Source organism: Mobula hypostoma, chromosome 28, assembly GCF_963921235.1.
Source record: "Mobula hypostoma chromosome 28, sMobHyp1.1, whole genome shotgun sequence".
Classification (NCBI taxonomy): Eukaryota; Metazoa; Chordata; class Chondrichthyes; order Myliobatiformes; family Myliobatidae; genus Mobula; species Mobula hypostoma.
Window position 1 is genome coordinate 18224854 of NC_086124.1, and position 26217 is coordinate 18251070.

General features: G+C 41.2%; 1 protein-coding gene across 1 annotated transcript in view; it reads left to right on the plus strand.

Moving 5' to 3' along the window:
• LOC134338832 (uncharacterized) overlaps window positions 1–24778 on the plus strand; it is a 169941-nt gene extending 145163 nt beyond the window's left edge. The window contains 7 exon segments of the mRNA XM_063034935.1: window positions 2578–2871; window positions 8820–9110; window positions 9877–10170; window positions 11904–12194; window positions 15929–16228; window positions 17475–17768; window positions 24454–24778. Coding sequence (XP_062891005.1) covers window positions 2578–2871; window positions 8820–9110; window positions 9877–10170; window positions 11904–12194; window positions 15929–16228; window positions 17475–17768; window positions 24454–24521 — 1832 coding nt within the window. The 3' untranslated portion in view covers window positions 24522–24778.
• The last annotated feature ends 1439 nt before the right edge of the window (window positions 24779–26217 follow it).

The window sequence follows — 26217 nt, forward strand, 5'->3', positions numbered from 1 at the left end:
GCAAGTAAGAAATCAATCACTAGAAAATGGCTAAATCCAATACCACCTACATTAGAAGATTGGTACGAAATTATCTTGGAAATATTTAAAATGGAAAAGTTGACCTACTCCATGAGAACTCAAAAAGAAACATTTTATCAAATCTGGAATAAATGGATTGAATATATAACCCCAATGCGAGCAGACTTTAGATGACTCTCCTAATGATTTATATTGCTCTTCTCATCAACACAGTAATATTGCTAACGTAAGCACCCCTAGTCTAAATGTTTGTTGTTGTTTTGTTTTTGGAAAATAGAGAATTAACACAAGTAAAGGGAAAGATTTGGGAAAGGGATAAAAAAAATGAAAAAAATAAGTAAATAAGTGCATAGGGATTGGATAATTATGTCTGCGGGCAGGAACAAGCACGAACAAATTGGGATATAAACACCTACAATGGTTGGTATATAGGCTTGTATGCAACATTTTGGACCAGTAGAAATGGTCCAGAAGGGTTGTATGGAAACTATTATTACCATTTTTCTTAACAACTAATTTCATTACTTAGCCTAATAGGTTAGATTTAACACAGTACATAATTATCTATTTAAATGTTTATTTTGCTTTTATATCATCTCAATGTGTACTTAAGAATGTATAAATAATTGTAGTTTTATACATATAAGAAAATGGAAAAGGTTATATGTGTGAAAAAAGTACATGATAATTGTGAACTCCTTATCCAAATAAAAATAAAATAAAAAAAAAAGTAAATTATCCCATGATTAGCTAAGGGTTAATTGAGATTGTCAGGGATTGCTGAGGCGGCTCAACAGGCCCGAAGGAGCTATTCCGCTCTATATCTCTAAATAAAAAGTAAATTAAAAAAAAAAGACCACACAAACATAATATATAGGATTAGGATTGATCACATCGAGTCTGCTGCGCCCTTCCATCTTTGCTGATTCCGAAACACTCAGCCCCATACTCCTGCCTTGAAAATATGGACTTCCACCTGAAATATACCAGGGACTTGGCATCCACCACAGTCTGTGGGAGAGCATTCCACAGGTCTCCGCTCGTTCGCTATATATATAAATTCACCTTACCTCTCTTTTTAGAAAGGTCAACCCTCAATTTTGTGGCTCTGCCTCTATTTCTGGATACCCCCACCATAGCGAACACCCTGTTCTCAACCACCCATTCTAGGCCTTTTAATATTCGGTAGGTTTCAAGGAGATTCGACCTCACCCCCACCGCCCCGCGTTCTCCTAAATTCCAATGAGTACAGGCCCAGAGCTGCCAAACGGTCCTCATATGTTAACCTGTTTAATCGCTGAATCATCCTTGTGAAATTCCCCTCGACTCTCTCCAATAACAACAGAACCTTTCCGAGATATGGGGTATAAACCTGTTGACAACACCACAAGTGTGGAACGAAGCAAAGTGCTGAACATCGGCGCCGAGGCCTAGTCAGGAGTCGTTACGGTCGTAGCGAGCGTGGAATGGGTGTCCAAGAGTGTCTTTACCCGGAGTCTTCGTTTTTGTGGAGAATTCAGGAAGGATGGTCCCTCACCAATGCTTACAGTATTAAAATTCCATGCCCTGAATGCAGGTTCCTTACCTACGATACTTCTTGCATTAAAATATACGAAGCTCATGACATCAGTCGCATTATGCTCAGCTTTTTGATTCCTGACTTTGCCTGAGATCTTAACAACATCAACTTCCCTAATCTCTCCACCAACTGCGTGGTGAATACTCGATCCCAGATGCCTCAGAAACAGACAACCGGGAGGCAACATACCATCCGGCAATCTCCGTCTTGTCCACATTAACTACTTTCTGTTCCCTTAAGTAAGGAATACCCTTTCACTTCAGCTCGCCTCTTCTCCCCTCTTCCATTCTGAGTCATAGCACCAGATCCAGACACATGACTGCTTAGAATCTTTGTGCTCGGGCATCCCCCCGCCACGCAACGATACCGAAAGTGTTATATCTGTATGGTTTTGAGGGACATGGTCACCATGGTAATCTCCATTGCAAGTTGAACCATTTTCCCTTTCCTGGCTTTCACCCGCTCTCGTAGGTCCTGCATCTTAGGGGTAACTACCACTCTATGTCAGTGCCATCACATATTCAGTGGCTTGAATGATAACGAGTTCATCCAGATCCAGCGAAGTGTTAGAAGTTGCAGCGGGATGCACGTCCTGAACGTGTAGTCCTCAAGGACACAAAGTGTCTCCAGCTTTCCTACATACATCGAGCGAAGAATTCTGCTACTCTTTCTGGCGTCACTGCTTTTCTAACTGAGCAAATATAAAGAAGGAACAGCAATAAGTATACAACAATATCTTGATTTTCCAAAACATCAGCTATAGTAGCGCAAATTTAAAACAGTGCAAGACACATGCCTTGAGATTTCAGATAAAAAAGGTGGGGAAAACACAAACTTTCCTACCGTCTGAAGCAGTTACAGTGAGAGTATTCAAGCTTGACGTTTTGGTTCCAAAAGTACAATTTTTTTAAATATTTTATGAACTGCAACTGATGAATTAACTATTCAGCATTTTATCTTTAATTATGTTGTTCCAGATCTTCCACCTCAGCCCAAAATTTCAAAAAGTCCAGAATACCCAGTGTATGTAACTGGAGAAGCAGTTACTATTTCTTGTGACGTCGCGTGGCGTGGCTCACCAGGCCAATTTCAGTTGTTGAAGGACTCGGTCTCTGTCATAAACAGCACGGGAAACCAGAAGCAGTTCAACTATCATGTTGAAGCTGTCAATGCTGACAGTGAAGGGGACTACGCTTGTGTCTTTGTGACAATGGAATCGGGTCGACTGATACGTTCGTCCATCAGCCATCACATTCGAATAAACGTCGCAGGTTAGTAAGGCATCCACTTTATAGCGTTCCATTCTATCAAACCGTCTCCAGTGATTGGAAAATCATCAAGTATAATCACCAGAATGATAAAGTATGTTTATTCAAAACAGAGTAATTTTTAAAGAAATTATCTGCAGGGAACGTTAACACAATGGTTCCTTACGGGTAAAGGTGATTCCGTGAACCTTATATAGTGCAGACCGAAGCTGTTGGATTGCCCATTGTCAGAGCTCGGTTATTGCAATTAATTTTCCTTTGTATGGTGTAACTTGGTAACAAGGATATTTTACTCGTTCGTCTAAATCGACTGATGAAAAACGGGGCCTGCACAGAGAGAGAAAAAAAAAGAACACGGGATAATCCTTTACTGAGCAAAAAAAAAAAAAAATCAGCCGACATTAACTGTGGGACCAGACCACGACTATTTAAAGTTCACGATGTACATTCGGGACGTCGTCAGGAAAGATAACGAATGAGAAAAAAAAAATAGCCAAGGACTGGCTGACAGCAGACAGGAAGTCCATAAGACCACACAAAAATAATATATAGCAGTACAATTCATCACATCGAATCTGCTCCTCCCTTCCATCATCACTGATTCCAAAACACACTCAACCCCATTCTCCTGCCTTGAAAGTATCAACTTCCACCTTAGATATAACACGGACTTCGCATCCACCACAGTCTGTGGCAAACAATTCCACAGGTGTCAACTCGCTGGCTATATATAAATCCTCCTTAGCTCTCATTTTTAAAAAGGTCACCCCTCAATTTTGTAATTTCCTTTATTGATTGCGGCACTGATACGTGTGACTTGTACTTTTCCCTCTCAAATAGGAGTTTAATCAATTAATATCACTGCCTTTGAAATATTACTCTACATTCAGCTTCCTAATAAGATCTGGGCTATTGCACAACACCCCATCCAAGATACCCTTCTCCTGAGGAGACTCAAGCACAAGGTGCCTAAAGATCCATCTCGCATTTATTCCGCAAGTGCCCCTTCTTGTGCTTCGGTACCAACTTGATTTTCCCAATTGTCTTGCTTACATCATTACAGTTGTGACATTGACCTTATTATATGCCTTTCATATTTACCTCGTCCCAATCTCAACCCCACATCATGACTACTATTTGAAGGCCGATGTATGATTCGCATAATGTTTTTTGTTACCCTTGCAGCTCCTTAACTTCACCCACAAAGATTTGACTATCTCTGAAATATGTCAGCTCTTTCTAAAGATGTAATTGCATCTCTTACCAACAGAACAACACCACCGTCTATGCCTTCCAGCCTGCCGTTTCGATACAAATTATATCATTTGATGGCAAAACTTCAAAGGATATAATGGATACTATGGCCTTTGTTCAGCCACGCTTCAGTGATACCTGCGACGTCATACCAACCAATCTTCTATGCGCATTGAGATGCAGCACTTTCAGCTCTGCATTCTTCACCCTTTTGAATCTTGCCTCGGTAGACTATTTAACTGTTTGCTCTGTCTGTATTTGTACCCAGTCATTGGCTTTTCTGGGTATTTTGGGCTCCTTGAGAAACGTCGCAGATCCTAGCACCTGATAGGAAAACTACCAGCTGCGTTTTCATTTTGCGCCCACTGAATCGCTTATCTGTCCCCTAACTAGAGAGCACCCATTACTGTTGTCATCCTCTTCAGTTCCCTACCTTTCCTGGCCACATGGCCAAACTCGGTACCACAGGCACGTCTGCGTTGCACTCTCCAGGCAGTTTGCACCCTACTCCCCTCAAAAGAGTACTCGACATGCTGTACTAACTGCTGGAGGTGACGGCCACAGGGCTTTGTCCATTATAGAACATAGAACATAGAACAGTACAGCACATTGCAGGCCCTTCGGCCCAAAATGTTGTGCCGACGTTCAAACTCTGCCTCCAATATAACCCCCACCTTAAATTTCGCCATATCCCTGTCTAGTACTCTCTTAAACTCCAATAATGTATCTGCCTCCACCACTGACTCAGGCAGTGCATTCCACGCACCAACCACTCTCTGAGTAAACAACCTTCCTCTAATATCCCCATTGAACTTCCCACCCCTTACCGTAAAGCCATGTCCTCTTGTATTGAGCAGTGGTGCCCTGGGGAAGAGGCGCTGGCTATCCATTCTATCTATTCCTCTTAATATCTTGTACACCTCTATCATGTCTCCTCTCATCCTCCTTCTGTCCAAAGAGTAAAGCCCTAGTTCATTACTCTCTGACCATAATCCATACTCTGTAAACCAGGCAGCATCCTGGTAAATCCCCTCTGTACCCTTTCCAATGCTTTCACATCCTTCCTAAAGTGAGGCGACCAGAGCTGGACACAGTACTTCAAGTGTGGCCTAACCAGAGTTTTATAGAGCTGCATCATTACCTCGCGACTCTTAAATTCTATCCCTTGACTTATGAAAGATAACACCACATAAGCTTCCTTAACTACCCTATCTACCTGTGAAACAACTTTCAGGGATCTGTGGACATGTCCTCCCAGATCCCTCTGCTCCTTTACACTACCAAGTATCCTGCCATTTATTTTGTGCTCTGTCTTGGAGTTTGTCCTTCCAAAGTGTACCACCACACACTTCTCCAGGTTGAACTCCATCTGCCACTTCTCAGCCCACATTTGCATCCTATCAATGTCTCTCTGCAATCTTCGACAATCCTCTACACTATCCACAACACCACCAACCTTTGTGTCGTCTGCAAACTTGCCATCCCACCCTTCTACCCCCACTTCCAGGTCGTTAATAAAAATAATGAAAAGTAGAGGTCCCAGAACATATCCTTGTGGGACACCACTAGTCACAACCCTCCAATCTGAACGTACTCCCTCCACCACGACCCTCTGCTTTCTGCAGGAAAGCCAATTCTGAATCCACCTGGACAAATTTCTCTGGATCCCATGCCGTCTGAAATTCTGATAAAGCCTACCGTGTGGAACCTTGTCAAATTCCTTTCTAAAATCCACGTTGATCACATCCACTGCACTATCTTCAGCTATATGCCTGGTCACCTCCTCAAAGAACTTTATCAGGCTTGTTAGGCACGATCTGCCCTTCACAAAGCCATGCTGACTGTCCCTGATCAGACCATGATTCTCTAAATGCCCATAGATCCTATCTCTAAGAATCTTTTCCTACAGCTTTCCTGCCACAGACTTAAGGCTCACCGGTCTATCATTACCCGGACTATCCCTACTACCTTTTTTGAACAAGGGGACAACATTCGTCTCCCTCCAATCCTCCGGGACAATTCCCTTGGACAACGAGGACACAAAGATCCTAGCCAGAGGCTCAGCAATCTCTTCCCTCGCCTCGTGGAGCAGCCTGTGGAATATTCCGTCCGGCCCCGGGGACTTATCCGTACTGATGTATTTTAACAACTCCAACACCTCCTCTCCCTTGATATCAACATGCTCCAGAACATGAACCTCACTCATATTGTCCTCACCGTCATCAAGTTCCCTCTCACTGGTGAATACTGAAGTTGTCTCTTCCCTCTCCCTACAGTCACCTATTTCTTTGCCTGCTATAGCCTTAGACTGACTATTTACCTGTAGCTTGCATCTACCACCTCTTCACTTTCCCTAACAAGCCGAAGGTTATTTTGGTCTATATCCAGTTCCTCAGCAGGGTCTCTAAGGAGCTGCATCTCGCCGCAACTGGTGCAGATGAGTCCATCGGAGAGGCTAGTGGTCTCCCGGAAATCCCATATCTGACAATCTAACAGAAAACTGGGTCTGCAGACATGCCCCCGATTCTCTCAAGAGGTAAATAAGGGAAAAAAAGAGGTAAGGAATGAACTTACCCACTCACCTGTTGTCGCCGAAGCCCTGTTGAGCCAAAGTCTTACCAGTCTGACTCAGAGCACTCCGATGATGAGTGTTCCCACGATGAGTTACTAGACTTCACTAGACTGCACCCCTCTTTTACGGAGATTTGGTTTTTAAAGCACTTCGCCGGACCTGCGCGGGAACACTTCAATTAGTCTACTCAGCAGACGAACCAAAGACCGTTGGTTAGTTTTGATATAACAGGGGAAAGTTATGACATAAGAAAATTTTCAGTTGCTATATCTTCTCCGTAAAATATAGTAACTCTGCAAATATGTAAATTTCTGAAATTTTATGTAACGATTACAGTGATTTGAATACACAATAACAATAACAATATTCTGAAGTCTGAGTGATGACAATTGGAACTGTCATGCACGGTAAAATATATTGTGATGATGAATCTTCAATTATGTACAGATGATCAGTATGTATCGGTAAATTACAAATTTAAATACATTTGCAAATTTGAATTAAAGTAAACTCTACACACATGCTTCTATTTTCACTGTGTCATGAATTCTCATCGTTGTAATGTATATTGTCCTGTCTTCACCTCGGATTCGCATTATACCTAATGCGTCATTTAATTCTTGAGCTTCAGCAGTGATGAATTGCAGAATATAACATAGAAACATAGAAACATAGAAAATAGGTGCAGGAGTAGGCCATTCAGCCCTTCGAGCCTGCACCGCCATTCAGTATGATCATGGCTGACCATCCAACTCAGAACCCTGTACCTGCCTTCTCTCCATACCCCCCGATCCCTTTAGCCACAAGGGCCATATCTAACTCCCTCTTAAATATAGCCAATGAACTGGCCTCAATATATAGGAGCAGAAATAGGCCACTTGGCCCATCAAGTCAACTCCACCATTCAATCATGGGCTGATCCAATTCTTCCAGTCATCCCGACTCCCCTGCTTTCACCCCAAACCCTTTGATGTCCTGGCTAATCAAGAACCCATCCACCTCTGCCCCAAACACACCCAATTACCCGGCCTCCACAGCCCCCGTGACAAAAAATTCCACAGATTTACCACCCTCTGACTAAAGTAATTTCTCCACATCTCAGTTCTAAAAGGATATCCTTCAACCCTAAAGTTGTGCCCTCTTGCCCTGGAATCATTTGACGCCTCTTTGCCCATTCCTCTGAAACTATCCAAGTCTCTCTGCAGGCTCTCTGTTCCCTCAACACTACCCATTCCTCCACCTGTGATGAGGCATAATCACAGCCGGTGGGATGAGTTACAGGGCAATAGAGGCGTGGTGCAGTTAAAACAGAAAGCAACAAATACTGGACTGAAGGCGTTGTATTTGAATGCACGCAGCATAGGAAATAAAATGGACGATCTTGAAATTCAGCTACAGATTGGCAAGTATGACTTTGTGGCCATCTCTGAAACTTGGCTAAAGGATGGCTGCCATTGGGAGCTGAACAACTAAGGATATATGGTGTATCGGAAAGATAGGTTAGTAGACAGAAGGGGTGCTATGGTCCTATGTACAACTTTAGTCAGAGGGTGGTAACATAGTGATATGGTCCGTGATTATTGCTGTCGGTTACCCTAACTCCACAGCTCACGTCAAGAATAGTATAGACAGAAAAGAGAGTAAGAAGGCCACCTTTATCAGATTCCGCTCCCATGACTAAATTACTATGACTTTGACTTTGAAAACATTAACGTTCCTTCAACACTGTCAGTTCTGAGCGATGCAAATATCCCTCTGTGGCTACCGTCAATTGAGGAACTGCAGCAAGCTATCATCAAATCCGGTAAATCAATAACTAAGAGTGAAAGTGGAATCGGAACCCGGATCACAGACTAATCACGGAGCATACATTTCAGGTTGCACTGGAGCCGTATCTATTTTCTGTTCTCTACCTTCGTTCATATATATAATAAAATACTCCCAATGCCGCAAAGAAATAATAGCAATTTCATTCACTGATTGTTCGACGCCGAGTTAATTCCACCAACACTAAATTCGAAGCCTTTACTCTGCTGAATTAATTTTCTTTTCAATTATATTTACAGGGATTGTCCTTTCAATTCACTTAATACATAATATATAATGGAATTATTTCTCATTTCAGAGGGTCTTCCTCTCCCGCATCTCTCACTGGCACCCACGCATTCTATTTATATGGTGGGTGAATCGCTCACTATCGGATGTGCGGTTGAAGGTGGGACTATCAATGGTCAGCTTGAGCTTCTACTGAACTCTATTCCCATAAGAGTGCAAGAAAACCAGGAGAGCTTCAAGCATTTAATTCCAAGCATTAGCGACAGAAATGGCGGAAACTACTCATGCCTCTATAAGAAACAGGTTTCAGGAAGATGGCTTCACTCCGTTCCAAGTGATTCCACCGAAGTAATTGTAACCGGTCAGTAGATTTAACCGAATGCCATCAGTATATGATCGTATGTATAGGGTTTTTAACAGAAACATGAGAAGTAAATTAAGATCGTATTGTTTTGCGTTTTAATCTTGCAGTATTTTGTATCTAGTAGAGCATATTCGATGTACCGAATAATCTAATGTGGTTCTTGGGTCTTATGGTCTTATTGGAGAGGAGGTAGGAGCTTGGGATTGAGGGAAATAATTAACCGGCCATGATGGAGTGGCGGAGCAAATTAAATGGGCGAAACGCCCTATTCTGTCCCAATATCTTATGGTCTTATAGTCTTTATAATTAAAAACAAAATCGACTTATTGACGCATGCAGAAGTACAGCCGGAGGACTGGGGGAGCCCCAGAAGGTCACGCTGAGGATGTACACACGTCTTACAGGCAGTGGTGGGACTGAACACAAATCGCTGCCGAGATAAATCGTAACACCTTAGTTAGTAATTTCCCTCCCATATCCATGTACGTCTTTGGAACGTTGAATGAAATCTGTGTTGCGTTTTGTTCTGCTACCCACAATGATACCATGCCAAACCGAGTGAGACAAGTAATTAACTCAACTTGGAAAACCCTTAGCAATTGTTCCTGACTTTCTTTGATACCGGATTGAAAGTGAAGTATATATACTTCGAGACAAATATGCAATAGAACAAAAAAAAAGACACTGACCGATTTTTTTTGTTTCATTTATTCAACTCCGATGCTTTATTTTTGTTGATTACAAGTATCTATTATTGTTTCAGCTGCGTCACCTCCACCGGAAATCTTGATATCTCCCAATTATGCAGTTTATGTGATTGGCGAGTCCGTCGTGATAAGCTGCATAGCTCCACGCGGAAATTCAGTTGGCCGCTTACGAATATTGAAAGGTGAGAAATCAATCGCAGATCAGCAGATCGAGCAAGACGGACAAGCGCTGAACTACTCCTGTAGGATTGTGATACTGGAGGATGAGAGGAGCTTCACTTGTTTGTATGAGACAGAAATATCAGAGCGTTTGATATCATACAGAGATTCATTACAGATAAGAGCAACAAGTAAGTCGAATATTTCCACTATCCCATAAATTTTGCAGAAATGTACACCTGTTGTTCGAGGAACTTCGGACGACAAATTATTGCATGTGAAAGTTTGTCAATGCACAGCCATTATTCAGGCTGTTTCCTTTCCTGGGAAACACAATGAGACCTCTGATTAGATCTATGGTTAAAACTTCTATCATCACGACTTGCTACAAAGGTTTGGTACACTGATCTTTTCCACTTCACTTCTGGGAACTGCATTGCCATTTTTTCCCATGCATTGGTAAAGGCCTTATCTTGAGGCAAACATTATTTTTTCTACCCTTCGCGGACACTGCATGATTTGCGGATTTTCATGGCATTATTTTACACCCAGATTTTTAGCTGTCAGGAAGCATTGGAGAATTGACTTGTTTTTCCCTGCGTCTTCGGAGACAGGCGAGTATTTAGAGAGCAATATACAGTTGTGAGATGCATAGGCATTGTAGTTAGTCAGTCTGTTAGCCAGGGTAAAACTTTCAATTGCTAAGGGCATGGGTTTAAATGAAAGGAAAATGTTTAAATGGAATGTGGGAGACGAGTTTATTTTTACGCAAAAAATTCCACGACTCTTCTCGACGTGAAGGGAGGGGTGTTATGGCATTGGCAAATTCTTTATTTATAATATGATTATATTTTCTCCTCCAACGACTTCCTGTTAGATGTTTCGTGATTAGGTTCCAGAACTTGTTATGCAAAACGCAATTTCCTGTGGACAACATACATAAAATGCTAGAGGAACTCAGAAGGCCAGGAGCATCTGCAGAAAACAGTACAGTCGACGTTTCGACCCGAGACCCTCCATCATTTTGTGTGTGTCGCCTGAATTTCCAGCATCTGCAGATCTTCTCTTTTTTGCAAATGTCCTGTGGGATAACGTTGTTGAATCTCCGTGCGGTTCCACCTTACGTGATTCCAAAATAACTTTCAGTGTTCTCAGCATATGTCATCATGTCATCAACATTTTTGGACAGAAACAAGTTATTCCACTTTACGGTTATCAAACTTCATGCATTGGACTTGGGGTTTGCGGGTAAAGCAAATATTTATTGTAATATTCACGTTACACTTCTAAAAGAAGTGATTAGGCTCACTCTTGAGCGGCTGTTATCCCTCTGATCAACTGCAGGGACTTCTTAACGCTGGGTCCGGAAGATCAGATGTTAGATGCAACGAATGCAAATAACATGAATGATACCATGAAGGCGTAACGTGGATGCTGTCTAGCATTCACTCGGGCTGTTTCGACGTACATGATCTCGATCTGGTATCTGGAGATGGTGCTACGATCTTTCAAATGGTTGGAAAGTTACATGCTCCTCGTTCATACCTTTGACATAGCGAGCAGACAGTCAGCCAGCGTCTCAGGTTACCCAGCCCCTAGTCTGCTTTAGAGACCACGATCAGTTTTGCCTCCCGTGAATTACAATTGCCGAAATATCTCCCGGAGGGAACTCTGCAATTATAAATCTGTTACATCAAAATAAGTTTGTGAGCTCATCTCTTGTAATTACAAGTTACTGTTTGTATCACATGTGGGGCTGATGTTACTGGCCACTTACCAGCTCATGATTGATTTTGTCAAGGTTGTATAGCAATGCATCTATCAAGAAAAATATGCACATGAAGACACTGTCCCTTTTAATTGTACACACTTTGGGCCTATTATGTCTACACAAATTTCATCGTTGATATTTTTGTTATTTCAGATCGCCCACCACCTCCAACAGTCTCGCTCAATCCTAATTATCCGATATATCTGGAAAGAGAAGAAGTCAACATTACGTGCCATGCTCCGAGCCTTCACAGCCATGACCATCTCCAATGGCTCCTACGTTGTAAATTTGAAGAAACAACCAGAAACATGACACAACAACATATTAGTAATTCATTCACGGTGGTAAATAACAGAAACGAAGGATATTATTCGTGTTTATACGACCAACAAATATCGGGACGTTGGATAACATCTTTCCCCAGTGCCGTCGCGAAAATCCAGAGTAAGTCTTTCTTTTGGAAAGGACTTTTGAATATGCCGGGCTGCTTAACGAAAACAATACAACATAAATAGCACAAAGCAATAAATTGGTAAATTTGGTACATTCATGAACTGATTTCCTTTTCTCATGTACACCGACATGCAGTCAAAAATGTTTTGAATATTTTCCATAGAGTTCATTTCAATATAGCAGTTCATCGAGGTAGCACCGCCGAAAGTAATAGCAATATATAGGATAAAGTGTTACGGTTCTACAGCAAATGCAGTGAAGACAGACGTTAAGTTGTAAGTCTAGAATGTTATATACTGCGATATAAAAGTCCATTTTATGTACTACAGAAGAGCTTGGTAGTCTTGTAACTGCGGACTCTGGACAGCCTTTCAACCTTGTTTTATGTGACTTCGGGATATTGCATTTTCTGTTCAATAGGTGGGGTCAAAAGAGAATGCGGTCTTTGATAATGGTTGTTGCTTTACCAAGGCAGCAGGAACTTCAGGCAGAGCCCATGGGTCGAAAGCTGGTTTGCATAATATGCTTAGCTGTGTATACAACACTCTGCAAGAGCTGAGAATATAACGACATTATTAATTTCATACATTCTGCGCTCGTCCTAATGTAGTAGTTAAAACTAATGCCAAGGTCTAAATCAAGGTAAGTGGACTCTAGGTACGAGAACTTTCTAGAGTCACAGCGAGAAAGTACAGAAATAGTTTCTGTGGCACAACTCGTCCATTGCGACCAAGGGGCCTACTCGAGCTAGTTCCAGGTTTTTAATTTAACCTTCGTTTGGCGCATTTCACTCTAGTATAAACGATTTGGGTCGAGGCTCTTCTTTAGGACTGAGAAGGAATGGGCAAAATGCCAGAACAAAATGGTGGGATGGGGGAAAGAGGCTAGCTGGAACGTGATGCGTAAAGCCTGGTGGGCAGCACAGGTCAAGGTCTGATGAAAAAGGTATCCGATTGGGGAGAATAGTAGAAAATAGGGGAAAGGGTAGGAGAAGGAAAAAGGACGGAGGGGAAAGCAACAGGCAGGTGAGAAGAAGAGAAACATAAGAATTTGAAATAGAGGAGAGGCGCAGAAGAATTTTGTTTACCAGAAGGAGAAATCTATTTCATGCCATTAGGTTGGAGGTTGCCTATACGGGATTTAAGGTGTTGGTCCACTATCCTGACCGTAGCGTCACCTTGGGACAAGAGGCCACGGACTGATACGTCGAAAGGGGAATGCAAATTGGAATTAAATATGTTTGGCCACGTTGAAGTCGCGCTTATGGCGGATGGCACAGTAGTGCTCAATGAAACTGTCCCCCACTTTACCATGTCTCTCATCAAAGTAGAGGAGACCGCATCGGGAGAACTGGGCACGATATTCCACCCAGCAGATATGTAGGTGAAGTGGTAGCTCATCTGGAAGGACTTGTCAGGGCCCTGAAAGGAGGTGAGGGTGGAAGTTTATGGGTAGGTATAGCTCTTAGGCTGCTTGCAAAGAGATTCGTGGGGAAGGATGAATGGTCAAGCGAAATCGCGGAGGGGATGAACCCTGCGGAAAGTGGAGGGGGGTGAGGTAAAGATATGTTCAGTTGTGGGATCCCTTTGAAAATAGCGGTGGTTGCAGAACATAATGAATTGCGTGTTGACTCACCTTATGTACATTACAATTTGAAATTATACGATCCTTCATCAGGAAATCTAAAAAAAAAATGAATTCAACTGCCAGATCTATTTTCAAAAGATAGAAACCTGAACTATGGACTAGGTAAGTGCAGAACAGTAAATATGGAGAAATGTGCAATAGAGCTAGTAGAATATAATACAGAGCAGCGGGATACAATTCAAGCGATGGGTGAATATGAAACATATAAGTATTTGGGATAACAAAAAACAAAGAAAATAAAGGATAGTACAATAGAGGAAAACATTCGACAAAATTTACTTCAATGCTTAAAAAATGTGCCAGAGCTCAAACGTTAAAAAAAAATAGCAAAAGCAATAAACACTACTGCTATACCCATAATCTCGGATTATTTTGGTATTATATCTAGGCCCGTCACCAATCTGGAAAGAGAAACATAAGAACTCATTTGTAGACAATGGCATAGCCATACCAACTTAGATGAGCACTACTTGGAACTGAAAGAGAAAGAGGAATAACGTACATTCAGATAAAACTCCAGAGGTTATATTTTCTTCAACGAAAACAGGATTCAGTACTCCACGCCAGATCATGCAATTCTGATAAGAAATGCTCTACATTTAACTTACATGAAGGACCAAACAATACAAAGTTATCACAACAGATGACACAAAATGGAAGACCATTTGCTACAATAAAAAAGTTAAATATCGACAAGGAACGTCAAACCCCTGGCTCCGGGTTGGAGACATCTTCCCAGAAACAGTGGGGTTCCTTGTGGAAATACAGCACAAGGCGTTTAACAAACAAAATATCTAAAATACATATAAAATTCCAGCAAATTCACAACGATAAAGGCAGAAAAAGTGAAGAGAAACCTAGAACAATTAAACACATTAAAGGATTCAGGAGCAGTTTAGCGCAATATAATTTCGTACAAGCAATCACCATTCAACAAAATCTTGCTTTAAAATACAAACGCATACAAGACACAATACGCACGATAAATACAATCCAGTTTTAGTACCCGAGTTCTAAAAATAATATTACGATAGGTCCATTATTACAGATCAGCTCATCCATAAGAACTTTCTGGATAAACATTGAAGTAGAATTAACTAAATAGATATCTCCATTCCAGACACACGTAACATATAGTAATTAATAAGTTAAAAACACCGGAAATATTATGGAGTAAAAGAGGAAATTGAAAGACTATGGACAATGAACAGGATATGCATTGTCCCAATAGTAATATACATAACAGGCATCACCCCTGTCACTACATAACAGTGTTAAACATTTAGGCCTACACACTGATATAATTGAGAAATGAATGTGCTTGGCTATGCCCTTACCTCAGGTTTTACTAGCTTGAGATGAAAACGAAATACAATAATATTAATTCATTACATTGGTGTTTGTTTGTTTTTTTTTGCAATTTACACGAACTGAAGTGTATTGCCAACTCCCGACTTCTACTTTACATTCACTGTTTTTGCACCTACGTAATACATTCTTCTCCCTTCACAAAGAGGACACATATTCAAAATAATGTGACGGCTGCATTCTGCAGTCAATTACTAACGCCTCTCCATTTGATGACCTGAGTAGCTTAGTAAGTGTTCCGATGCGATGCAGACATAACAGTGACTTGAACTGCAGATGCACAATTAAACCATCCATCCCCTTTACCAATTTTCGAGTGCTAATTGTTAGCTTTTCCTCGTTCCCGCTTTCATCTCATAGGTTTCTCCCAGTTACTTCTATTTCCGCCCACACTTCGAAGATATGCTACTCGATACTTTAATTGGCACTTTATGTAAATTGGGCAGCAGTTCTGTATGTCAGAGAAATTGTTACAATGTAGTTGGAAGGGAAGTATCAGTTATGAGAATGATCTTAGGGCCGGGGGAATGCCTTCTCACATGTTCCTCTCGCACTTGGCTGATATTACAGACATGTTGGAGGCTGTGCTTTATAATTTCATTTCTGGTAATGATTGGTGAGCACAGATGCAGAGATGGCCTCTGAGATGTGATTGAGTGCAGTTAGATATTGGCACAAATATTTGTACTAATTATATTAATTTGTTTCAGGGATAAAGCTAACGACTGGTCTGTATTTCGAGCGCCAGTCGGGTGTATATATGAAAGGAGAAACAACTGCTATTACGTGTTTCGTCACTAGCCAAAATAGTGCCCACAGTTTCTTGTTCTACAAAGGAAATGCATTGTTGCGATCAGTAGATGTTAGCTCGTCTGATCAAATGGCCTCGATCGTTATAAGCAATATTTCTGACGCAGACAGAGGCTCTTACTCCTGCACGTATGAAGTTATCATTTCTGGACGGCGGTTGCGATCAGACGAAAGTAACACAGGCTTATTAGCAGTAGAAGGTAATATTCTCGCATATGTATTTTCTGTTAACAGACAGGAGAAATGATGATAGAGTAAATTATAACTGGTAAATACTATGGAGATGTTGATTGGCTGTCATCCGCACAGGTTATTCCATACACAAGTACACCGTAGTGGCAAAGAAGGAAATCAAAAAAGTAATGCATAATATAGTGTTACAGATGCAAAGTAAGTGAAGTGCGGACTGACAATTAAAGTGCAAGGCCATGTATTGCTAATTTGGACGAGCAAGTGTTCATTCTTTAGGATATGAGATTTCCGATCAACATTCTGGCTATCCATCCTATAGGATGATGATGGTTGCTTTCAGTCAGTTAGTAGGGTTTGACGGATACCCCGCTCCTCAGAAAGGAACAGCGTGTGTGTGAATGGATTTTTGGTGAGTAGGGGGTTGCACAGGTCCAGACTCACCCTCTCGCCATCACTTCCCGGCAAGGTGGCGTCCAAGACGGCTGGGGGAAGTTCTGTTGCAGTGAATGGCCAGACCAAGCTTCGAAGCAAGGGATGCTCGTTCCGCACTTCACGGCACGTGTTTGCTACATGGCCGTTGACCCTACGAGAGGGGTCATTCGCCCTTTAACAGGTCTTGTTTTTCGTCCTGCAGGGTGTGTAACCACCCTCAACACTAGGCAAGCCTGGTGGGGGAGCCGGTTTAGTCGCCGACCACCCGACCATACGACAGGTAGTACTGGGTTACATGGTACCAGTAGCACTCAGACGATCGACCCAGCAGTCTTGTACCACCACGACAGAAGTTTCCTTTAGTCTGCGATACGTTTTCTCTCGCTTTTATATCATCAGTCGGATGAAATATGTGAAAATACAAAATAAACGGTTCTCAGTGGCCCATGATTATGTTTATGAATTGCACTGTGCTGCCACTTCAAAACAACTAATTCCACGCTTTTGGTCAGTGCTTATAAACTCGACTTTGATTCTGAACTTAGTTTGCTTATTGATCATTCCGACCAAGTTGTGAAGAAAAATCATGGTCGTCTGTAGCACTTAAATTCTTTTCATCCTATATATGAGCACGGTTATTTTCGCAGATTATCAGCTATGATGCAAATTCTACGCTGATTTTAGAATCGTTAAACTTCAGTTGCACCCTGATCAAATTTTTCTATTGAGATTATTGAAAACGTACAAACATGACGCGAGAAATATTAGAAATTGTTTCGATGTTTGAAAACAATTCATTCCATTCACCTTTCTCCACTGCAGAACTGTCGGTACCAACTTTATCAGTGCGTTCAACAGATGTTGAAATTGGCGGAGTCATCAAGTTTATCTGCACATGCCCAGGTGTCTACGCGGAAATCACATTCATCTTGCAGAAAGCCGGCGAAGATAATTCCGAGTCACGGGTTATTTCCGGCAGAAACCACTCTGTCACCTTCGACATTAGCAACGTGACTCTTTCTGATGAAGGAACGTATTTCTGCCGATATCAAGTCGTTTTTAATGGAACTACGTTGTCTTCAACCTCTAGCTCTCCTCTCTTGGTAACTGTAAATGGTGAGTGTGGTCAACGCAGTGACAGGATTCCGATGAGAACTAATGGCAAAGAAGTTACAGGTTTTAACCAAGTGATATCGATCGGAATAGTCCTAAGGGTTTTATAATCTTTTATCCTTATTTTCATTTATATCAGCTGCCTTCAATGTATATACAGTGTGCTTGGATCGTTCATGTATAGCTAGAAATACAACCATTTGAAGCGATGGTGCACAATTACTATTACGTTTATATCTATCAACAACCTGTACTGACATTCAGGAAACCTCATGGCCGCGATTTCACCTGCTTCGCCCCCCGATCAGGATCAGGTGAAGTCATGGGAACAGGTGGTGGATGTTCGTTTGAGCAGCTGGGGCATACCACAATGCTTGGTTACGCACCAAGCGGACAATCTCTGAAGAGTATTGATAATGGTGGGGTCCCCCCGTTTATAAAGACACTGCCCACAAAAAAGGCAATGGAAAACCATTTGCAGACAAAAGTTTGCCAAGAAAAGCTCTGGCTACTTTTACCATCATTACTCTCAATGATGATGATCTTAGCAGTCATAAATTTATCGTAGAACGTCTGAATAAAGTAGATGACTTTCTTTGAAAGTTGTGAATGGTGAGGTGGGGTAATACTGCTGTTAAAAATATAAATATATAGATTTATTTTATAAAAGTTCACTTCATCCAGTCACGAATCTGTGCTGTCAGACCCAACTTAATGTCTTAGATTAGAAATTTCCAGACATAATAGTTATTTTAATATATTTTGCATATCGCAGTAATATCGGAAAATATACATATTGGATCTTGAACGTCCAGAGTACGTAACCTGGATCAGGACTTCTGTTAGCCTGTTCTCTGAATGATGTGTTTGGTCTAGGACCGTGTCCTCTAGGTAAAGCTCTTATTAGTGAAAACTCGGGTTTTGTTTTAAATCGAATCGCAGCCAAAGTGGACTTACTGCAATTGCTCTAACTCAACTGCCCATCCCTTCATAGTCAAATCCTGGATCAAGATAATATACGAACATATATATATTATCGCAGTGGGGGTGCTGGTAATGATCGCAGCTGCAACAGCAATAATAATAATAATAATTAGCAACAACAAAAGGAAAGGTAAGATGATGTGCAGAACACCTGAATATCAAGGCTAATCCATTCGATACTGAATTGGAGGATTTGCTTAAAATAATGAATACATAATGTGCAGATATACTGTGTAATTGGAGTATATACGTCATTTTGGCAATAACTATCAACATTATGTAGAAAATGTGCATGGAACTACACTCGGTGGCCAGTTTATTAGGTACATCCTGTATCTCCTTTGGTTTCCCCTATACTTTAAATATCTCCTGTTCTCATAATGTGATCACTGAGTTTATGCTCGTTATTCGGCTGCTGTACCCATCAAGTTAAAGATTCTTACTGTTGTGCGTTCAGGCACATTATTGTACACATCAATGCTATTACGTATGGTAGTATGACGCATTGGCGCCTTCCTGTCACCTTGAAATAGTGTGACCACTCTCCTCCGACCTAACTCACTAACAAGGTGTTTTCACCCACAGAACTGCCGTTCACTGCATAATTCTCTTCACACCTTTCTCTGCCATTCTCTGTAAATTCTTGAGGCTGTTATGCGTAATAAAAAGAAAAGAAGGGGCATCAATAGTTTCTGAGATACTCAAACCACACAGCCGGGCTCCTACAATTATTCCACGGTCAAAGTCATTTACATCATCTTTCTTCTACAGTCTGATGTTAGGTCAGAACAACAATTGAATTTCTTGACCACGTTTGAATATTTTCTTGCGTTGTGTCGCTACCACCTGATTGATTAGATATTCATATTATCGATACAGGCGTATCGGATAAAGTGGTCACTATGTGCATATCTTGTAAAAGCATCATCTTGTTTTCTCTTCAGCGTTAAAATAGAGATCGAAGTACGTGAGTGCCAAGATTGGCTGCTTAAGCGTCCTGGATATGATTGTTGAAAAGGTCATGCAGAAGCAGGGTTTCGTGAAGTCCTTGGGAGGGGTACAGTACTGAAGAGTGAAGTAGTTAGTCTAGAGCTTAGAAATAAGATATCTGGGCATATGTATCACTGATTGACAGACCTCCCAATATATAGCGAAAGTTAGAGGAACTGATTTTTTTATAAACATTTATTTAGCGATACGCTGAAGATTAGGCCCTCACGGCCCTTCGAGCAAGACCGCCACAGAAACACCCCAAGAATCCCGATTAAACTTAACCTAATACAGGGACAATTTACAATGGCCATATAACCTACCCGTTGCGGCTTTAGACCTACGCATTCCACGGGGAGGACGTACAGAGAGTCCTTTACAAAACGGCGGGGCGGGGGAGTTGGGGGGGGGGGTGCCGGCGTTCCAAACACATGTGGGGCGGAGGTCTGTTAGTGCATGCCTGAGAAGTTCTTCAAATAGTATATGCAGAATACAGTCAGAGGTGAAAATATACTGGACCTAGTTTTGGCAAACAGAGGAGAAAAGATTTGGACTGAGTTTGGAGAAATAATCTTAGCCTAATGAAGAGCTGATAGTAAATGGAAGTGTTCGGAATAATCACCACAATTCTTGTTTTAAGACAGCAAACTGTAAGAATAAATTTGAGTCTTGCTGGAAGGTGTAAAATTGGAAGGAAACAAATTACAGTAAGTTAATACAGCAGCTAGGAAAGTTAATGGGAAGAGCCAGTTGTGAAATAATCTATGACTTACATGTGGTAGTTGTTTAAAAACCAGCTATAAGAGTTCAGTATCGCCATATTCCAAGAAGGTGCAATAACAACGACTTAAAGGTAATTTGATGACTCGAGAACTCCTACATTAATATCAACTAAAAAGAGGCATAGTGTGCTTTAGGAAATCCTAAATCCTGACAGTGGCCATGGGAGTATTAAAACGGTAGGAAAGTGCTGACCCAGCCGATTAAGAAGGCAGCAAAAAAACACGAAATGATCAAGTATAGTCCCAGGGCATTTTAAACATATGAAGAAAAAGAAGATACGTAAGGCGAGGGTAGGCCCATTCTAGGTTAAAGGAAGGGCTTTGTTCTTGGAGACAGAGCGGGGGTCGCGGGGGGGGGGGATACAAGGCGTCCATGTTTACGGACAAGAAGAAATTGGATGTTACTGCAAGTAGATTAGGCCATGCTAATCTGCTGAAACGATTTGAGGTTAATGACGAGGTCGTGCTCAAATGCATAAAGGTGGATAAGTGCATCGGGTCTGATGGCATATATCCCAGAATGCATCACACTGCTAATGAAGGTGGCAGAGGCATGTATATTAAGGGCATTTAGATAAGCACATGGATGCTAGAAAAATGGAAGACGTTGTTGGAAGGAAAGTTCAGATGGAATTTTAGAGTAGCTTAAAATTGTAGACCGTGAAGTTCTATACTGTGCTCTGTTATATAGCAGAGACTTTGACAGAATTATTGTATCCCCATTCACAACGGCCGAAGTCCCGGCAGACTGAGGAACATCAAGTGGTGTAGGCCTGTTCGAGAAATGAAATAGGGCAATGCCGCTAAATATTGACCAATGAAACCCACCTCAGTGTTACAGAAACTATTGCTGACACTGAAGAATATGAGTAATGCACATTTTGAAATGGCTGGCTTGATAACGGACAGTGGCTTTACGTGGGGAAGATTATGACTTAGAAATTTGATTGATTTTTTGAAGAAGATGAAGGGGCTTAATGGGCATAATGCAGCGACATTGGGCATAATGCACGGTCTTCGATGAGGCAGATGGCAACGTCCCAATTGCTAAGTTAATTCAGAACATGAATATGCTTATAGTCCAATGTAAATTGCAAGTTTTGATCCGATGCGGATTCTCCATAGGAGGCAGACAATCGGGGGTGGATGATTGCTATTCTGGGTGAGTGTCCATGACTAGCGGTGATCTGTTGTTTCCGATATACACCAATGATATGGATGAATATGTACGTGGACTGATTAAGAACTTTATGGGCGACACCAAGAATAATCATGTTATGGACAGTGTAAAAACATATGAAAGAATATAGATGAAGATATAGGGACATATATCTAACTGGCATATATATTTAATTAGAAAGAATATACTTGGAATAATATGTGAAGTTCCATTCGGCCATTATAAGAATCATATAGAAATTAAAACAGCAAAGTAAAGGAAAGGGTCATTCGGGCCGATCTAGCTATGAAGCAAATCAAAACCACCGGAACACAATTCCCTACTCCCTACATCGTATACACATCTCTCCATCTTACTTATATCCATATATCTACAATGTATTTGACACTACCATCATACCAGTCAGCGCATTCCATGCATCTACAACTCTCTGAGTAAAATCTTACCCCTCAGATCCCCTTTAAACCTACCCCCTCAAGTTCAATGTATTCCCTCTGCTATTAAGGATTATGAAAACAGTGCAGAAGACGTTCACAAGAAGTTATCTCGGTTCGAGGTATAAACTGTAGGGCCGTATTCAACAATTTTGGTTTGTTTCCTGAGTGCATTCGATGATGAAGGTACAGCTGGTAAGTTTTTTTAATGTTGAGAGGCACATATAAGGTGGACATCGGGAATATCTCCCAGAGAAGAAACGTCTGCGGCAAGGTGATAACCTTGTAATTCTAGAGGAGAAAGTTTAAAGATCACATCAGGGCAATGTTCCTTTTACACGCAGAGTTGTGGGTGCTCGGAATCCGATCTCCAGTGTAGAAAGGTAATCAGGTGGTTTTCTACTATTTAAGAGACATATATATAGGGAGATGCATATGAGTGGAATAGAAGAATGGAGATGATGCACAGAAGAAGCGTATTCAACGCACATCCTCATAACGATCGTTGCAATATCGCAGACCAAATGTCCTGCTCAGTGCTTTATAGTTCTGTGTTTGATGTGCAAATGCAGAACATAAACAGTATCGATTGAAAGGCAAATGTGTTGACTTCGCCTCCTGAGAAAACTTAAAGTGGGAAAAAAGGCAGAAAAGAGCCGTGCTATCAATTCTACTTTTACAAAATAGATCTCTTGTTGCTGGTCAGGATGCTTGCCCATGTATCTACATCTCATTGCTCCCATTTCCGGTGTTTCTTCACGTATGGCTACCTATAGCAATGAATCCATGTTTCCGCGGCCACGATTCATTGTTATCAGGTGTCTGGAAGACTGGAAGATTAATTCCAAGGACTGAAACATGGACTGAATCCCATTAAAGTTATTTCAAATGATCGACGCTCTCTCTCTCTCTCTCTCTCTCTCTCTCTCTCTCTCTCTCTCTCTCTCTCTCTCTCTCTCTCTCTCTTTCTCTCTCTCTCTCTCTGTTTATATATATAGACAGAGAGAAAGAGCGTGAGAGAGGGACAGAGTGAGAGAATGAGTGAGAGTTGGATACATAGATACAGATAGAGAGAGAGTGACAGAGAGAGAGAGAGAGAGAGAGAGAGAAATCAGTTTATACATAATTTTTACAGTAGAGTACAGGACTATAAAGTATTAACGACCGTACGGTTCTGTTAGGAATTAAGTCACTGAGGGATGTAGCTATCCTTCAAAATAATGATACGAGACATTGGGCTTCCGTACCTCCTGTCCGATATTATGTGCCCGAACATGGTCTGCCTAGCTGGTGGGAATTTGATAATGGTTCTTTCCTTCTTGAGACGGTGCCTGATGTACAGGTAGAGAACATAGAACATAGAATAGTACAGCACAGTACAGGTCTTTCGGCCCACAATCTTGTGCCGACCCTCAAACCCTGCCTCCCATATAAGCCCCCACCTTAAATTCCTCCATATACCTATCTACTAGTCTCTTAAACTTCACTAGTGTATCTGCCTCCACCACTGACTCAGGCAGTGCATTCCATGCAGCAACCACTCTCTGAGTAAAAAACCTTCCTATAATATCCCCCTTGAACTTCCCACCCCTTACCTTAAAGCCATGTCCTCTTGTATTGAGCAGTGGTGCCTTGGGGAAGAGGCGCTGGCTATCCACTCTATCTATTCCTCTTATTACCTTGTACACCTCTATCAAGTCTCCTCTCATCCTCCTTCTCTCCAAAGAGTAAAGCCCTGGCTCCCTTAATCTCTGATCACAATGCATACTCTCTAAACCAGGCAGCATCCTGGTAAATCTACTCTGTACCTTTTCCAATGCTTCCACATCTTTCCTAGACTGAGGCAACCAGAACTGAGCACAGTACTCCAAGTGAATTTTATATAGCTGCATCATTATAGGGGACAGTCCACTCCTCTCTGCATCTTCTTATATTGTGCCCTTTTTTAAATTGCCATACCTGACCATAATGCAACCGGTCGGGATACGATCAAAGGTATAACTGTTTTTTCACAGTTATCATTGAGAGGCGGAACGTCATATGAATGTATTCATGCTGGAGCTAGATATCACATGCTCCAGCATTTTGCACCATGGAATATTTGGACATTTGCATTGTCTCACTAGAATCTACAGCGAAATGCCAGAAAGGTATCAAACCCCAATAGCATTATCTCGCATTTATCTTTATATACTGTACTTACTAAATATGCTTTTTCCGTAGTGATAACACATAAAAGCGAAAAGCGCAACTAATTGCAGGTGAAAACCAAGATGAATTTTGATTAATTACAGACTTGTTTGTTCTATCTTGCACAGCTTTTGGATACAATTTAACTGACCTAAGCGAATCCAAGCCTTGCTCCACGGCAGAGACAACTTTCTGAACTTTGAACATTCTGTCGAAAAAGTAATCTGAATCATTACGTCTTTCCGAGGACTTCCGAGATCTAACAATATTCCAGTATTCAGTCCTCTGCTCTTCAATAGCTTCTGCCTCCCACCACATCAATTAATACAAATTAAGATTGCTTAATCATTTATTTCAATGTCGAACATTTGATAGACTCAATAACACGAGTATGTTTCTTAAATTTACCTGTACAATACGCATATGCTTGTCTTGATAATAAAAAAAATGTTAAAGATAGTGAAAAACTACCATCTGGAGGAAATTTTTATTTTTATATAATTAGACATTTTGCTTCATCATGCAACAATACATTACATTACACATTTCAAATCTTAGCAAGTTATAAGGGAAAGGAAATATCATTTGTCTTTGTTAAGGACCAACTTAACAAGTTATAACAGGAAGTGACTGGGTGTTAAGATACGTTCAGTCCCATTAATGTCATTTAAGCAATGGTTCACAAGTTTGATCGTAATTTTATAAGTACTTGAGAATCGGTGAATGATATATGAAACTCTGATGAAATCAGGTAGTACCAATACTGACTATGATTAGAAAGCGAGATCAAGTGATAGGATAACTCAATCACGTGAAGAAAGAGAGCCTTGTTCAGGGAAGTCCACATGTGGACAGCTAAAGATGTACAAATTGTATATAACAACCCAGGAGTCATTAAAAAAAGACAAAGTACAAAGGGTCATAGAGATAAACATGAGCGTCCTCGCATGCACAGTAAATCAACAAAATATACAGTGAAATGCATTGTTTGTATAACATCAAATCAATGAGCTTTGAGCCGGGTAGCTCGGAAGAGTCTCCATAGTTCTGGCGCCAACAAAACATGCCCACGACTTCAAAATTCTCGATAGCCAGTTCACAGATGCGCACACACTATACTAATGCAGGGAAATTGCACGTTAATTGTTTAATTTCTTGTATTCTGAATTATAACTATCTCATGCTTATGCCTTTATTTAACTGTGCATGATAGCTTTCTGAAGACTAGCTGACTGATGTCCATGCAGAATTATATCTCTAATTATGGAACGAAATACAAAGAACACTGTAATCAAATAGTAGCAATATTTAACAATGAGCTGAATTACAGACAGATATATCACTTTTTCTCTTTTATAGTCTTGCGTTTGCTGTCTGTGCCACGCGACAGTAGGGATAAGAACAGAATGAGGTCGCTGATAAATTCGTAGCTGGAGAATTGGATCAGAGGGCAGGGAATGAGACCTCTTCTGGGATAACTATGACCTGTAGAAAAGGGACGGGTTGCACAGGAATTCGGTGGGGGGCGGGTGGGGAACCAATATCCTGCAAGCAGGTTTGTTAGAGCTGTTAGGAGTGGTTTAAACTAATATAGCGATGGCATGGGGACTAGTGTGATAGAGCTGAGAATGAGCCATCAAGTTTACAACTGAATAATGTAATGTGCAGTAGGAATATAAGGAAGGACAAGCAAATGATTAGGCACAATTGAAGACAGAAAGAAGAGGTAAGTTGCAACACAGAAGCAACATTCAAAAGGGTGAAGAATGCAGGACCGAAGGTGCTGTATTTAAGTGTGCGTAGCTACTGGAATAAGGTGGACGAACTTGTGGCGCAATTAGAGATTGGTCGGTATGCGTTTGGGGTATCACTCAACCAGGGCGGAGAACATC